Source organism: Hyaena hyaena, unplaced genomic scaffold, assembly GCF_003009895.1.
Source record: "Hyaena hyaena isolate Hyena2069 unplaced genomic scaffold, ASM300989v1 scaffold_57, whole genome shotgun sequence".
Taxonomy (NCBI): Eukaryota; Metazoa; Chordata; class Mammalia; order Carnivora; family Hyaenidae; genus Hyaena; species Hyaena hyaena.
Window position 1 is genome coordinate 521,898 of NW_024080690.1, and position 16,090 is coordinate 537,987.

The following is a 16,090-nucleotide window of genomic DNA, read 5'->3' on the forward strand; positions in this document are numbered from 1 at the left end:
AGGGCTCGAACCCAACAAACCACTGACCTGAGCCTGACCACTGACCTAGATCATGACCTGAGCCGAAGTCCTACGTTCAACCAAATGAGCCCCCCAGATGTCCCATATTTAAGAAACTTTTAATGGCATATGGGATGTCTGAGTGACTCGGTTGATGGAGCCCCACATCAGGCTTGCTGGTGTCGGGCCCCCTCTCTCTGCCCCTCCCCAACTTGCACTCTCTCAAAAAATAAAACATTAAAAAAATTTTTAATAGCATAAAGCAACCATTTATTATGATCATGGTTTTTGTGGATTAGAAATTTAAATAGGGCACACCACGGAAGGCTTTTGTCTATTCTGTGTTATCTGAAGCCTTGGCTACAAGATGTAAAAGCAGAGGGAGACAGGAACCATCTGAAGAATTATTTACTCCTATATCTGATTGTAGAAACTGGCTGTTTGCAGGGAGCCTACTTTCCTCTCCACCTGTGGCAGAGTGGTCTCACCATGTGGTCTAGTGTGAGCTTCTTTGCAGCATGGTGGTTGGTTTCTCCTAAAGCAAACATTCCCAAACAAGAGAAAGCCAGGTAGAAGCTCTATCCTTTTTACAGCCTAGTCTCAGAAGTCATATAAGCATTACTATTGCTATACTCTGATTGGAGCAGTCACAAGCCCCCAACCAGATGCAAGAGAAGGGAACACAGACCCTGCTTTTTGTTAAAAGGAATGTCTGTCAGTTGTATTATAAGAACAGCACATCTGTGTTTATGTATGCATGTATCCAGCTAGCGAGAGAGAGAAATGCAGAAAATGTGATCTGCTATAATGCCTTTGTTATCAGATTAAGGATACTCCCTTCTGTTCATAGTATTTAAAGTTTTTGTTTTGACGGATTTTAAATTTTATGAAATGATTTTTCTTGGTTGAAATTAATGATTTTTTTCTGTTAATGTAAATTTCATGGATTTCAATAAATTCAACTTGGTTGTGATTTATAATCTTTTTTTATATGTTGCTGATTTTGGTTTGCTAATTTTTTTTGTTTTTTTTTTAAGGATTTTTACATCTTTGAAAGTTCTTTGAGAGGACCACATCTTAACCTACATCACTTATATTCTACCATACACCTAATATAGTGTTGGGTTTACCAGGCCTTTATTTTAGAATCTTAGTAATTATTTTAGTAATAGCTGACATTTATAAGACTTCCACTATTTTGCTGTCAACTTTAAGTGCTTTTTAATGATTTTTGTCTAATTAAATTCACCCATTTAAAATAATTCATTTGTTTTTAGTATATTCATAGGGCTGTGTAACTTCTACCACTGTCATTTCTAGACCATTTCCAATACTCAGAGAAGAAATTCTGTGTCCCTTAGCAGTCACTCTCCATTCCTCCTGTAGACACTAGGTAAATAGTAATCTACTTTCAGTTACACATTTGCCCCTTTTGGACATCTCCTATAAATGGAATCATACAGTAAGTGGTCTTTTGTGACTGGTGTCTTCAACTTAGCATGTTTTCCTAATGCATCCATATTATAATGTGTATTAGTACTCCATTCCTTTCTGTAGTTGAATAGTATTCCATTGTCTGGATATACCGTATGAATGAATATCCATTTGATGCACATTTGGATTATTTCTGCTTTTTGACTCATGAATAATACTGCTATGAACATTCATTTGTAAGTTTTTATGTAGACATGTTTTCATTTCTCTTGGGTCTATACCTAGGAGAGAATTGCTGGGTCATACAGTAACTCTATGTTTAACTTTTTGAAGAACTGCCAGAATGTTTTCCAAAGTGGTTGTATCATTTACATTCTCACCCCCAGTGTATGAGGGGTCATTTTCTCCACAGCCTCACAGATACTTACTGCCATTTGGATTATAGCCATCCTAATATTTACCGTGAAGTGGCATCTCATTGTGAATTGGTGATTTCTTTATTGTGATAAAATGTACATAAAATTTACTGTTTTAACCATTTTTAGGTGTACAACCTATGCATTCACAGTGTTGTGCAACAGTCACCGCTGTCCATTTTCAGAACATTTTATCATTCCCAAACAAATTGTACTCATTAAAAATAACTCCACATTTCCCCCTCTTTTCTCAGCCCCTGATACCCCTGATAACCTCTGGTCTATTTTGTCCCCATGAATTTTCCTATTCTAGAGACCTCATATAAGTGGAATCATACAATTCCTACCCCTTTGTATCTGGCTTATTTTACTTAGCATAATATTTTCAAGACTCACTATATTGTAGTATGTGTCTGAATTTTATGTTTTAAGGTTGGATCATACTCCACTATATGTATATACACATTTTCTCCATTCATCAGTGGATAGTCCATTCATCAGTGGATAGACATTTGGGTGGTTTCCACCTTTTGACTGTTGTGAATAATGATACTGTTAAACAGTGGTGTACAAGTATATGTTTGAGTCCCTGCTTTGAATTCCTATAGTGGAATTGCTGGATCACGTGTTTAACTTTGAGGAACTGCCAGGACATATTACGCAGTGGCTACATAATTTTACATTTCCACCAGCAATGCACAGGATTCTGATTCCTCCACAAGTGCTTTCATGTACTTACTGGCAATTCGTGTGTCTTCTTTGGAGAAGTGTCTATTCAAGTCCGTGACCTATTTTTGAGTGTTGCTGGATTGTTTGAGTGTTGCTAGTGTTGCTGGATTGCCGAGTAAGTAGATCTTAATATTTAGCGAATCTTGCTGGATTATTCCTTAAGGTAGTTTTTTAATGTATACTTCTCTTCAAAATATATAGACATTCTGATGCCAACATTTGATGTTGCCAGAATTTATAACTTTTGTTTATTTAATGGATATGTAATAGTAGCCTGTGATTTTAATTTGTTTGTTCCTAATTACTAGTAAGGATGATCCATCTTCCCACCTTCCCTACAAACAGTAGTTTACCTATTCATCTTTTTCACATTTTTTATCAGGTTAATGTCTTCTCATATTGATATAATTACATACTTCTTATATGTGTTGCAATATTTTTTTCCAAGTTATGCCTTTAAAATTTTTTCCTTTTCGAAGTAGGAAGAACTGAATTTGAATTTGTGTCCTTGCGAATTAACATAGTGCCTGACAAACTAGTCACTCAATAAAATGTAGGATGAATAAGTATTTTTCAGAAATCTAAAAATTTGTGTTACTTTTAAAAGCAATAATGCTACATATTCTTAAAAATAGACCAAAGTAGGGGTGCTTCTGTGGCTCAATCTGTTGTGTCTGACTTCAGCTCAGGTAATGATCTCACACCTTGTGAGTTCAAGCACCATGTCAGGTTCTGTGCTGACAGCTCAGAGCCTGGGTCCCCCTCTCTCTCCACCTCCTCTCTCTGTCTTAACTGTTTCGATAAAATATTCTTTTTTACAAAAACAAATAGACTAAAGTATCATATACTTAAAAGCTTATATAACATTTTAATATTTAGTACTTAGAATCATATTGTTTGGGTTATATCTATAATTTTATTATTTATAAGTTGTATTTTTGGGAGCGCCTGAGAGGCTCAGTTGGTTAAACTTTAGACTCTTGATTTCGGCTCAGGTCATGATCTCATAGTTTGTGGAATTGAGTCCCATGTTGGGTTCTGTACTGACAGTGTGGAGCCTGTTTGGGATGGTGTGTCTGTCTGTCTCTCTGTCTCTCTCTCTCTCAAATAAACTTTAAAAAATGCTTTTAAAAGAGTTCTGTTTTTGCCTGATGTTTTATAGGTTTACATAGCTCTCCAGTTGCATTGCTTTAGAAAAATTCTCATCAATATATTTTTTTAAAATAACTTGTTCCAGAGACCAAACTTTCATTTTCCCCCTCCCATTCAAAATTGACTGACTTCCTCTTTTGAGTCCCACTATTTTCTGTATAAATCTATCAGGGCAAGTGTTTTATTACACATTGTTAACAGTTCTCTCTCCCCTACTCATCCATGCTTTTTAGGTTTGGAGACTATCTTATTCAAATGCTAACAATGAGTGGCATATAATTAGAAGTTCATTAAATGTTAAAAGTGATTATCAAGGGGTACCTGGATGGCGCGGTCAGTTAAGCGTCCGACTTCGGTTCAGGTTATGATCTCGCAGTTTGTGGGTTCGAGCCCCGCGTGGGGCTCTGTGCTGACAGCCAGCTCACAGCCTGCTTTGGATTCTGTGTCTCCCTCTCTCTCTCTCTCTGACCCTCCCCTGCTCACACTGTCTCTCTCTCTCTCAGAAATTTAAAAAAAAAAAAAAAAGTGATTATCAAGTAGATAATACAAACCTCTGTGTTGTTCTGAATTTTTCCTGCTAATTCTAATTTAACTTTTTTTTTTAAGTGTTTATTTTTGAGAGAGAGAAGGAGACAGAGAACCTGAAGAGGCTCCACGTTGACAGCTGAGAGCCTGACGCAGGGCTGGATCTCCCAAACTGGGAGATCATGACCTGAGTCAAAGTCAGACACTTAACTGACTAAGCCACCCAGTCCCCCCCCCCCCCCACTAGTTTAACTTTCTGATGATGAAAATAAGTAATTAGTAAAATAATGTAGCATATCTTTCTGCTGACTTTTCAGAGACTGTTTCAATAAATCTTTACTGCTTGGGTGCCTGACCCTGCAAATCTTACTGAACATTGAGAACTTAGCCAGTCTAGGTGGGGGTTTACCAGGCCTTTATTTTAGAATCTTAATAATTATTTTAGTGATAGCTAACATTTATAAGACTTCCATATTTTGCTGTCATTTTTAAGTGCTTTTTAATGATTTTTATCTAAAGTCTCTATAATTTTATATGTTAGATGCTCTTAGCCTCATTTTAAAGATTAAGAGGCAGAGGTGTGGAGAAGTTAAGAAACTTGACCAGAGTTATACAGTTAATAAATGGTGAAGCCAGTTTTTGGATCCAAATAGTCTAAATCCACCACTATATTCTTAACCACTGTATATATACTAAATAAGTTTTTGGTTACACATGAACTTTATCAGTTTTGCTCATGAAAACTTACATGATAGAATATTTTTCTTAAAGCAAGACAGGTACTATATTTTTGCCAAGGGCTGATGATTTACCAGGAGGGGTAGGGGGCAGGGAGAAGAGGGAGAGAGAAAATGTGAATGAATAAGTTTAGGACTAAATACATAAAGAAAACATTGAATTTGTCTAAGGAATCAGTAAGGGAAATAGAGTGGGTTGTTTGTTTCTTTGTTTTAATGGAGAGATATAGTCATTTTAGCTTATTTACTCATAACAAAAAATCTAGTGAAATAAGTTGTCTGTAGTCCTGGGTTGAGGCCTGTTAGTGCAAAAATATCTAACCTCTTGATTGGGCTAAATCTCTAAAACTGTGACAGCAATAACAAAAATATACTTAATGGGCATATTGTGATAGAGGGAAAGAAGGGGAAGAAAGGCAGGGAAAGAGACACAGAATCTCTAGGTACAAAAGAGGAAAAGGGAATATTCAGGAAAGGAAGAAATATTTAGGGCAGTGAGAGATAGAACCTGTCTTTTCTGTCAGTCACTGGCCATAATTGTTTCTTCCAGATCCTCTTCCTAGCCCCATGAAACTTCTCATGTGGGGGTTCTGTTCTTCTAAAGCAAACCCAGTACTCTGCATGTCACTAAGGTAAAATGGGTCTCCAGCTTGCCCCTTGGTTTATTCTGTCTTTGCTGCTGATTCTACAGTGTGGCCATAATAAATCAACCAGTGTTTGGAGAGTTACCAGTGATAATGGTGCTTTCCAGGTGTAGAGGAAAATAAAAAGAAATAGCTTCTCCCCTAGAGCACTTTGCAATCTAGTTAGGAACTTAGAATGTAACTTTATTAAAAGATAATTAACAGTATCCTGCAATATGATGTGTCAGGTGGTATAGACATTCCATACCCCACTCTAGCTCTTGAACTAGCTCTTTTTAATAGGCAAACTTGTCTCCTACTTTACAGATTAAAATCTTAGGTATAAAAACAAATATCTGGGCCTGCTTTTATCCTTTTCCTTCTTAGATAAAACAGTGTCCCTTTTCAGAACTCATTCTTTGGGCTGTATTTCTTTCCTTCCTTCCTCCTTCCCTCCCTCCCAGTAATCTCTACACTGTGTGTGGAGCTGGAACTCATGACCCCAAGATCAAGAGTCACATGCTCTTCTGACTGAGCCAGCCAGGAACCCCTGGGCTGTATTTTCTATTTTAGCCCTTTACATCTTCTTTAACTAGTCCTTTCATATTAGTACACATCACTCTGTTGTTGATTTTTTTCCCAGACCCTGAAAATATTCTGCCCTTTCACCTTGAGAAAAAACCCCATCGTCAACCTTACACAACACTGTCTCCACCTCTCATCCATTTATGTCCCCCCTTCCATCTTCACTACCTCAGAGTCACAGTTTAGTGCATTGTAGACTCTTGATCTCACAGTTCATGGGATCGAGCTTGTGTTGGGCTCTGTGCTCACAGCTGAGGGTCTTCTTGGGATTCTCTCTCCCATTCTCTGCCCCTCCTCTGCTCATGCTCACTTGCTCACTCTCTCTCAAAATAAATAAGTATTAAAAAATTATTACTCCTGCAGATGTATTATTTTACAATAATTTGGAAACTAGTGAATTAAGAAAAATTACTATTCTCATTGTTAATTACATTCATCTCACTTAAGTGCAGTGCTAATCGCCATGTTTTAACACTAAAATTTCAAAAAATCATTGAAAAGTGATAATTATCTTTGTTTCTTTAAAGTTTCAGTGGATTTTATTCAAAACAAAAAGGAAAAAGGAAATGTGACTTGCCACTTTACACACACATTATTTATTTTTTATTTCCTAGTAGAGAAAATACTTTGGGGGCTTTACCTCTGTTATTTATAGAAACTCTTTAGTATGTTTTGTGTTTCAGTTTCAAAGGGCAAAAACTGAGTTTTGTATTTGAAGCAGTTGCACCTTATGCTTAATCAGCTAAAAGAAGATCAGAAAAGTATCTGAGGACAACCAAATTATTGTAGTGAATATTCATTCATGTGGTGTATTAATTCATGTGTTTTTGCCTATGCCTGGAGTTTAGCCACTCCCCAAAGCAGCCAAAGTTTTTTGTCTGTATCTTTACCCCCTTATGGCTGCATGCTCTGTTTGCTCTCTCTCCTTCAGTGTCTTTGTCTCTCTTTATAAATAAGTAGAAAACTTTTCTTTACTTCAGAGAGCAAAGGGACAGGAGAAGAGCTATCTTAAGAAGGTTTTATTTGTGCCAACATAGAAGTGCTTTGTGGTAGGCCATCTGGACCGGGAGGATTTCCTCAGAATGTAAAGTATGTCGTGAGATTTAGAGAGCTGGGATTTGCTCTGGAACTATCTGGGAAGGCAGCAGGAAATGTAGACAGAACTGGTTTATATTGCTTGTAACGTAGGTGGCAAGAATGGAAGACAGATTGCCTGGTCTTGCTTCAGTGTGTGTTTCCTCTACACTTCCGAACTTCTGCACTGGTAACGTATCTTTCTTTTCCTGGGAATTCAAGACTTGTCTCCCAGACTTTACTCATGACAAAAGAAGTCTGAGGACTTGGGAATGAACCTAGATCCGTTCTCTTTTTTCCCCCCTTCTCTCTTTAAATATATGTGTCAGTAATGGCATAAATATTTGCTTACATACTTTTATAAAGTATTTAAGAGTGAACTCACTATATAAACAAATATAATCCTTTTGTGAGGGCAGAGTGGGCTTTGCTCAACTTGTTCTTTCTCTGCCCTTCCCACAAAGGATGGCCATTACATTATTCTTGAGGGAAAAAATTAAAACAGCAGCTTTTAATGGAAAATAATTAAAAAATGCTTCTCTAAAATAATAGCAAATCATAAAATTGTGTAATTAAGCTTGATGTTTGCTTCTATGAAGTGTAACCCAAAAATTTCATCAAAAGCAGAATTATCTGTTTTTAATTCTTTTGTGTTAAATTAAGTAAGAGTTGGGGAGGGGGGAGCCATTTTAATTGTAAGTGAATCCTGGTGATAGAATGAAGTAAAGTCCGTCCCTGGGACCAGCCACCATGCTGAGTACTGTAGCAAAAATGTTTTTCCGTGTATGTGTGTGTATCTGTGTTTGAGTTTTTTTGTTTGTTTTTATTTTTTTTTTTTACTTGACACAGTTTCTTAATTTATGCTAGTAGATGAATTTTTAGTAAGCCTGTATTACAAGGAAAAACAGTTTTAAAAATGGAGAATAAACAACATTGTTTGTGTTATTTCATTGAAGCCAGAAATCAGTATTATGTTCATAGAATCATATTGCTAACTGGAGGTAATTAATATTGTCATTTATTAGTGAAATACAGTATCCAAGGTTTAACAATTTAAATGCCTTACTTAATTAAAACTTCTTTGAGAGGAAAATGTGACTTTTGAAATAGAATATTATGATAAATAGGAAACCTTAATTCCTGCATAAATACAAATCTATCTTCCTAAGAGTGACTGTGTTTTTATGAATATATTTTCTTTGGTTTATTTCTACAAATAAATTGTAGCTGCTGTAGAATACATAGTGCATGACTTCTTGATATAGTCCTTAAGTATTCTGTCTTTACGCAATATTTGAAGACCACCGATTACAATTTAGAACAAAACAAAAATATCATTTAAGATGCTAAATCCCTTCTGATACGAATTTAATGTGGTAAATCATTTGTAATTGTGTTTTGTGTTATGTTTAAAGACCAGGTCTTTCTATGGATGTATTTATTTTTATGTCTCCTCTTAGCCTGAGAATATTCTTTTTGAGTATCATTTATATTTATACTTTTACAGAAATGCTTTCATTCACTCTGCATAAAAATCTACAAATTAACCCAATTTGTACTGAAAATTTACTAAATAGGTTTACATCACAGCCTGAATTGACTTAGCTTTTTTTTTACTGAGAAAATAATTTAAATTTTACTTACATAGAATTGTGTGTATGCGCATATGTGCACGTGCAGAAAATTCATTTAAAAGAGTATAAGATAGCAAAAATCCTCAGAAATCTCACTTCTCTGAGATCTACCTCTAGTGTCTCTATATCTGTATGTACATGTATACCTATGGATATACAGTTCTACACAGAATATATGATAATTGTTGCCTTGCAAATTTTTTATTACCTAGTATGTGGTCACTCTTAATAAACTTGTTTATGATTATAAATATACATCATCCTTTTTAAGAGTACATAGTATACCATAGTGCAACCATTTAATCAGTTGCCTATTGATAGTCCTTTAAGCTAGTGCCATATTTTTTTCAGCTGTAAACAATGCATGGTATTGTTAATATTTTCTCATATTTCTTCATCCTTATTAGCTCCTCTAATCTTCTAATTTGCGTTATCTTTCTACCTAATAATGCCTGCCGGTGCCTTAACATAAGTACTTTAACAAGGGGAGATCAGAAACCAATTAAAAACATTTTTTTAATATTTGTTCTTTGAATGGTATTGTGTACTGAATAATATACTTTTCTGAAATGAACTACTTTTTTCCTCACAAAGATTTATAGGTGACAACTAAGGGTCCTACCATTAGCCTCAAAACTGTCATAAAAACTATCTAATGTAGTTATTTTATGACATAAAACCTCAGAGTTTTTTGTATGTACAACTCCACTTTTTATCTGTTTTGGAAAATTTAATTTGCAAAGATGGTTTCATTGTTCTCCAGAAAATAAAGTGAGGAAAGTATAATTTACTTATCTCTGAAATTCTTTTGTTTTTATGACATAGATACCATATTATCTGTGAATGCCTCCCTATACTAGCCCTTGCCCTATATGACCAGAAGTAACTTGTCATAAATATTGTGTATGTTATTCTCTTTATAGTTTTATTCTAAACATATTACTTATTTTTGTGTTTTTAGAACTTTTATAAAGTTCATCTGACTTACCAGTATATTCCTTAGATTCATATATGATGTTCCATGTAGCCATAGTTTACCAATCTGTATTATTGTGTTGAATGTTCGTATCACAGTTTACCCATTTTACAGTTGATGAACATTTAGGTATTTTTCCCCAGTGTTTCTATTTTGAACTATGCCATTGTAAACATTCTTGAACATGCCTCTTGGTATATGTGTGCAAGAGCCTAGATTGGGAATACATGGTAGATAACCTGTTTTGTAAATAGTTTTATTGGAACATAGCCATACCCAATCATTTACATATTTCTTTATAGCTGTTTTTTTTTGTGTTATAAAGGCAGATCTGAGTAATTGCTACAGAGGCTATATGGTCTGCAAAGCTAAAATATTTACTATCTAGTTCTTTAACAGAAAACACTTGCCAGTCCTACTGTAGGATAGGGTACGTACACCTAGAAGTGGAATTGCTGGGTCATAAGATGTGGGCACCTTCAGTTTTACCAACTGATGCCATAGTTGGGTTCCCCCCACCCCACCCAAAGTCATTGAAACAATTTATATCTCCTATCAGTAATGTAGGAGAGTTCACATTACTTCGTATCCTTGGGAACACTTGATACTGTCACACTTTGAATGTTTTGCCAGTTTGGTGAGTATAAAATAGTATTTTGTATGGTTTTAATTTTCCTTTCCAAAATTACTATTTTTTAAACTGCTTATTTTTGAGAGAGAGAGCGAGAGAGAGAGAGAAGACAAGAGTTGGCGGGGGAGAGAGAGGGAGACACAGATTCTGAAGCAGGCTCCAGGCTCTGAGCTGTCAGCACAGAGCCCAACACGGGGTGCAAACTCACAAACTATGAGATCATAACCTGAGCTGATATTGGACACTTAACCAACTGAGCCACCCAGGTGCCCCTACTTTCCAAAATTATTAATGAGGTGCTTGAGCCTCATTTCATATGTTCATTGGCAATTCCTTTTTGAGATGATTAGTTGAGATTTTTACCAGTTTTTCTGTTCAGTTTGCAGGAATTTTTTATTCAGGATTCTAATCCATTATAGGTTATAGGTGTTAAAACCCTCTTCTCCCAGTTTGTAAATTGCTTTTTCTCTTTATTGTGTATTTTATCGTTAATTGTTTAATCTACTTGGATTTGATTTTTGTGTGTGGTGGAGATAAGAACTTCAGTATATACTTAATTTTAATGAATTTGTAAAGTTTAATTTAACTTGGGAAGTTTAGCCATGATTTCTTTATATATTTTTATCAGCTAGAATCTTTTTCTCTCCCTCTGGGCCTCCAATGACACAAATATTAGGTCTAAGGCTGCTTTGTTTTTTTTTTTTCCTTTCTTTTTATATTGTGTAAATTATATATATAATGTATGAAGTTCTAATTTCATAGATTATTTTCTTACAAACAAAAAGCTTGGTTATCCAGTATCCTGCAATGCCAGAAGTTAGATTGGGAGAGTGTTGCTATAGACAGGCATAGTTAATCCTAGATGCAAACAGCGAAGCAGAAAAAGTATCAAGAAAGATTAGCAATTTCAAAATGTAATACTTTCAATTATTTAATTAGAAACATAATAGCCTCTAGAGCATCATTCTGTCACAGTGCTTGTAGCACAAAGTAATTAGAATTTTCAGTGAAGATTGAGCCATCTAGAAGTGGCTGAATTAGAATTGTATGTCCTTGTCAAGAAGGCAAGAAAGTATTTTCTTTAGAAAGACACAGAATGATTGGCATTGACAAGGTGCTAAATTAATAGGCATATCTCATTCTGATGTGATGCTGGATTGCCAGCTGTTGGATATTTAGAAAAGAACATATTTATCTCTGCAAAGGTAACGTATTTCTGAACAACTCAGAAGCCAAATTAACTGATTCATTGTAGTAAAAGCATAATGAACAGCTATCATAGTTTTAACACTATAATACTGAATATTGAAGTTTACTAGTTATGTATAAATTTGAATCCACCGCTAATAAAAGAGACTTAAGCCAACAAATGAGAGTAGACTGATGGATAAGAGGTTTATGGACCTCCTTTCTCCATTCACCTCCCTCAGCCGTACTCCCACAATGAGTTTAAGAATCCTTGAGGATTGTTAGAGGCTAGAAACTATTTTGAAAAGGAGCAAAGAAATGAGATTATTGTGGTATAAGAAGCTAATATATACTTCCATTAGGAAAAGGAAGTGTAAAAAGCTCCCAGGAAGTAGATATATTCTATTTACCGAACAAATATATCTTGTGAAGGAGAGTGTGGTGCATTAGAGATTGAGAGAGAAAAAAATAAGACCAAAGTTTTCAAAATAGAAAGAGTAAGAGCGATGGATTCTTTAGTTATCTCAGGGAGCTTTTTGACCCCAGTTTACTGTTTGACCAAGAGTAACTCACTTGAGTACCTAGAGTCTTAGTTTATTTATCTATAAAATGGCAGGAGAGTGAGAGAAAGTGGGGGAGAGGCAGAGAGAGAATCGCAAACAGGCTCTGTGCTGACAGCACAGAGCCCCACGTGGGGCTCAAACTGAGATCGTGACCTGAGCCGAAAGTGAGAGTCAGACGCTTAACCGACTGAGTCACCCAGGCACCCCTATATGTTACTTGATCCTAAGTTAAAATACATTGCTTCAGAAGCTTAATTTCTTTTTTTTTTTTTTTAATTTTTTTTAATGTTTTATTTATTTCTAGGAGAGAGAGAGAGACAGCGTAAGCAGGGGAGGGTCAGAGAGAGAGGGAGTCACAGACTGAAACAGGCTCCAGGCTCCGAGCTGGCAGTCAGCACAGGGCCCGACGCGGGGCTCGAACCCACGAACCGTGAGATCATGACCTAAGCGAAAGTCGGACACTTAACCGACTAAGCCACCCAGGCGCCCCAGAAGCTTAGTTTCTTAAAGCAAGTTTGCTCCATGCACAGTGTTCCACCAGTTTTATTAAAAACATACTAGAATATAAGGCAATTAACATAAATGTACACTCATTGATTATGAAGGCTAGAAAAGAGGCTGTTTTAAAGACCAACAACCCTTCCTGCCTCAAAATAAATAAACTTAAAAAGATTAAGTAACATAAATTTTTATGGTAAATTTCAGATAATATAGAAATACACTGAAAAGCAAAAATTACTTTTTACTCCTCTCTTTCCAGTCTCACTCTCCTAGTCAGAAATAACCCAGTCACCAATTTGATGTGTATCCTTCTAGACTTTTTTCTATGTGTACAATATATACATATATAAATATGAAGCCTTATTTTTATTTATTTTTAATTTTTTTAATGTTTATTTATAATTTCTGAGAGAGAGACAGAGTGTGAGCAGGAAGGGTCAGAGAGAGAGGGAGACAGAGAATCTGAAGCAGACTCCAGGCTCACTCACCAGAGAGCCTGACATGGGACTTGAACTCACAAACCACAGGATCATGACCTGAGCCAAAGTCAGATGCTTAACAGACTGAGCCATCCACGCGCCCCTGAAGCTTTATATTTTTTACCAGTATGTTTGGTGCATGTGTGTATTTTAATAAGTTATTCAATACATATTGTTTTGCAGTTTCCTTATTTGACTTAAGTCGTCTAGTAGATCTTTCAAAGTTTTAATTTTTTAAAAATGTTTTATTTATTTCTGAGAGAGAGAGAGAGAGAGAGAGAGAGACAGCATGAGGAGAGGAGGGTCAGAGAGAGAGGGAGACACAGAATCTGAAACAGGCTCCAGGCTCTGAGCTGTCAGCACAGAGCCCAACACAGGGCTCGAACCCACGAACCTCGAGATCATGACCTGAGCCGAAGTCAGATGCTTAACCGACTGAGCCACTCAGGCACCCCTTAAATTTTTAGTTTATATACCTACCTCGTTGCTTTTAATTTTCTATGATGTAAACGTATCATAGCTTATTACCCCTATCCATGGACTTTACCTCATTTCCAATTTTGTGGCAGTAGTAAACAGTGTACTAAAGAACATCACTATGCAGGATAGAATCTTACTGAACCCTCACTCTATGGCAGTACTGTGCATTATTTTATCTAACAGCCTCAAGGCTGAGATACATACTAAGTAGCATGAAAAATTACATGTGAGGAAACCAGTCTCAGAGCTGGCAAGTAGCAAACAGATTTACTCAAGCCCTGTGACACCAGAGTTCATGCACTATTCTCCTACAGCTTTTGTTGGATTCCCTAAGAGATTCTTGTCCCTGAAAAGGTGAAGAGCCAAAATTTTAGACAGGAAGGGGTTTTGGGATTTGGGAGCTATAAGGAACTGTGGATATCACCTGCTATGCTCCTTTGTCTCCACTTGCTGCTGACCCTGTATTTGATCATCCAAAGGGGGAAATTTGAGAGTGCAAGAAGGAGCATTGTCATAATCTTTATACTAAGACAGACATATTTATGTTGGACAAATTGAGACACATGACACCTTAACCCTAACTTAGGCCACCATCACCTTTCACATGGGTTACAATAGTCTCCTGCCTGGTTTTACATTTACTCTTATTCTATTCCAGCCTGTTCTCACACAGCAGCCAAAATGACCTCCCTCCTTCTACCTCCCCATATAAATGTTTTGAGATAGAGATAGAGTGCAAGCAGGGGAGAGGGAGAATCTCAAGCAGGCTTTGCACTGGCAACATAGAGCCTGATGTGGGACTTGAACTTACGAACCATGAAATCATGACCTGAGCTAAAATCCAGAGTTGGATGCTTACCTGACTGAGCCACCCAGACACCCCCAAAATGACCTTTTTAAAACAAAAACCTGATTATGTCACTCAGTAGTTATAATCCTTTAGTAGCTTTGTGAAAAAAGTATATTTTTTGGTCCTCCTGTGATTATTGTAAGAATGCAGCATGAAATAGAGAGCACTTAAATTGTGAGTGAAGAGTCCTGTGTTTGAGACTTGGGTATCAAGACTGATTTGGTGACCTTGGGCAAGGCTATTTAACTTCTCATGATATTTCCTCAAATAGAAAATAAAGATAGTGTGAGGAGGGGGATAAGGCAATAATATGAAAGGTACAATATAAATTGTACAGGATATTGTTAATAGTTAACCTTATATTTGTTATGCCCTTTGAAAAATTGTCCTTGTGTCTTATCACAGTACCTAGCAGGTCATGGTAGGATTTTTACAAGCTGAACCACCTTTCATTTAACTATACAAGTTTCACATAATAAAAACCTCAGTCACTAAGGAAAAAAAAGTTGAGAAAAGTTAAGTGACTTGACAAAAGTAAAAACTAGTACCAGGTCAGTAGTAAAAGCCAGAATTATAACCTTGGCATTATAGTCTGATAATCTTTCCACCAGGCTCTGCTGCCTTCCCAAAATAATTGATTATGTATTTCTAAAAATCAGATAAATATGTTATTTGTGATTGCAATTTAATTATATAACTCATCCTTCATAAATTGAGCACAGTGTAGAATGGCATGTCCATATAATTTATTGACTTCATAGGATCTTTGGCTTATAAGAAATGGCTTGCAAAAAGGGAATTTATTAGGAGATATAATTAGCTAGGAGGAATATTAGAGCAACTCTGAGAATTGAAGGTCTTGGGCTTCAGAGACTAGAATTGGATCTCAGAGCAGTTAGTTAAGACTCTGTCACTAATGGCCCTAGGTCTGTGTCTTTAGTTTGCAAACCAGGAAGAAGGATGGGTTACAGCTCCGCCTCTGGGAAGTGGGAGGATTCCCTTTGGCCTAGCCCATATCTCACAACCACTCCTGTAGGTAATAGTAGATTATACCATATTAAATTGCCAATAGTTAATATTTTTTACCAAGTTAAAAGGCCATTTTGTATGGTTCAGCCTGTTAATAGTGCAGGGTGGTAGAGGGGAGAATGAGGCACATTGGTTAATAGCCCTAATGGAACTTCAGAAAATGGTAGAGTTCCACAAAGGAGAAGAGGTTCTCTTCTTCCATCCAGAAGAAGGAAAATAAGAAAGCATCTGGGCAGACAAAAATAATAGTGGTGTAACATAACACACTTACAGAGAGTGTGGGTCAGCTAGAATTCAGCTGGGCCACTGTGGAAATGAAAGAGACCTCAAATATTAAAATTTCGAAAGTGAGAGACTGAATTGTTCTTATTAGTCCTTTTCTTAAGCATCTCAGAGTTTGATAGAACTGCTTTTATGTAACAAATACACCCAGAGTTCTCAAATTACAACTATTGTACTATTGTTATATCCTAACATTTATTGG

General features: G+C 36.2%; 1 protein-coding gene across 5 annotated transcripts in view; it reads left to right on the plus strand.

Annotated features, from left to right (window-relative positions):
- The window catches only part of EML4 (EMAP like 4), a 155,281-nt gene that overhangs the window by 51,431 nt on the left and 87,760 nt on the right, over nt 1-16,090 (plus strand). For 4 of the 5 annotated variants that reach the window (XM_039231681.1, XM_039231682.1, XM_039231686.1 and 1 more), the window contains exon 1: nt 7,377-7,465. The exons of the other annotated variant lie outside the window; for it this stretch is intronic. In XM_039231681.1, coding sequence (XP_039087612.1) covers nt 7,399-7,465 — 67 coding nt within the window. In that variant the 5' untranslated portion in view covers nt 7,377-7,398. Of the gene's footprint in view, nt 1-7,376; nt 7,466-16,090 lie in introns of those variants that run through there. 5 annotated transcript variants of the gene reach the window in all.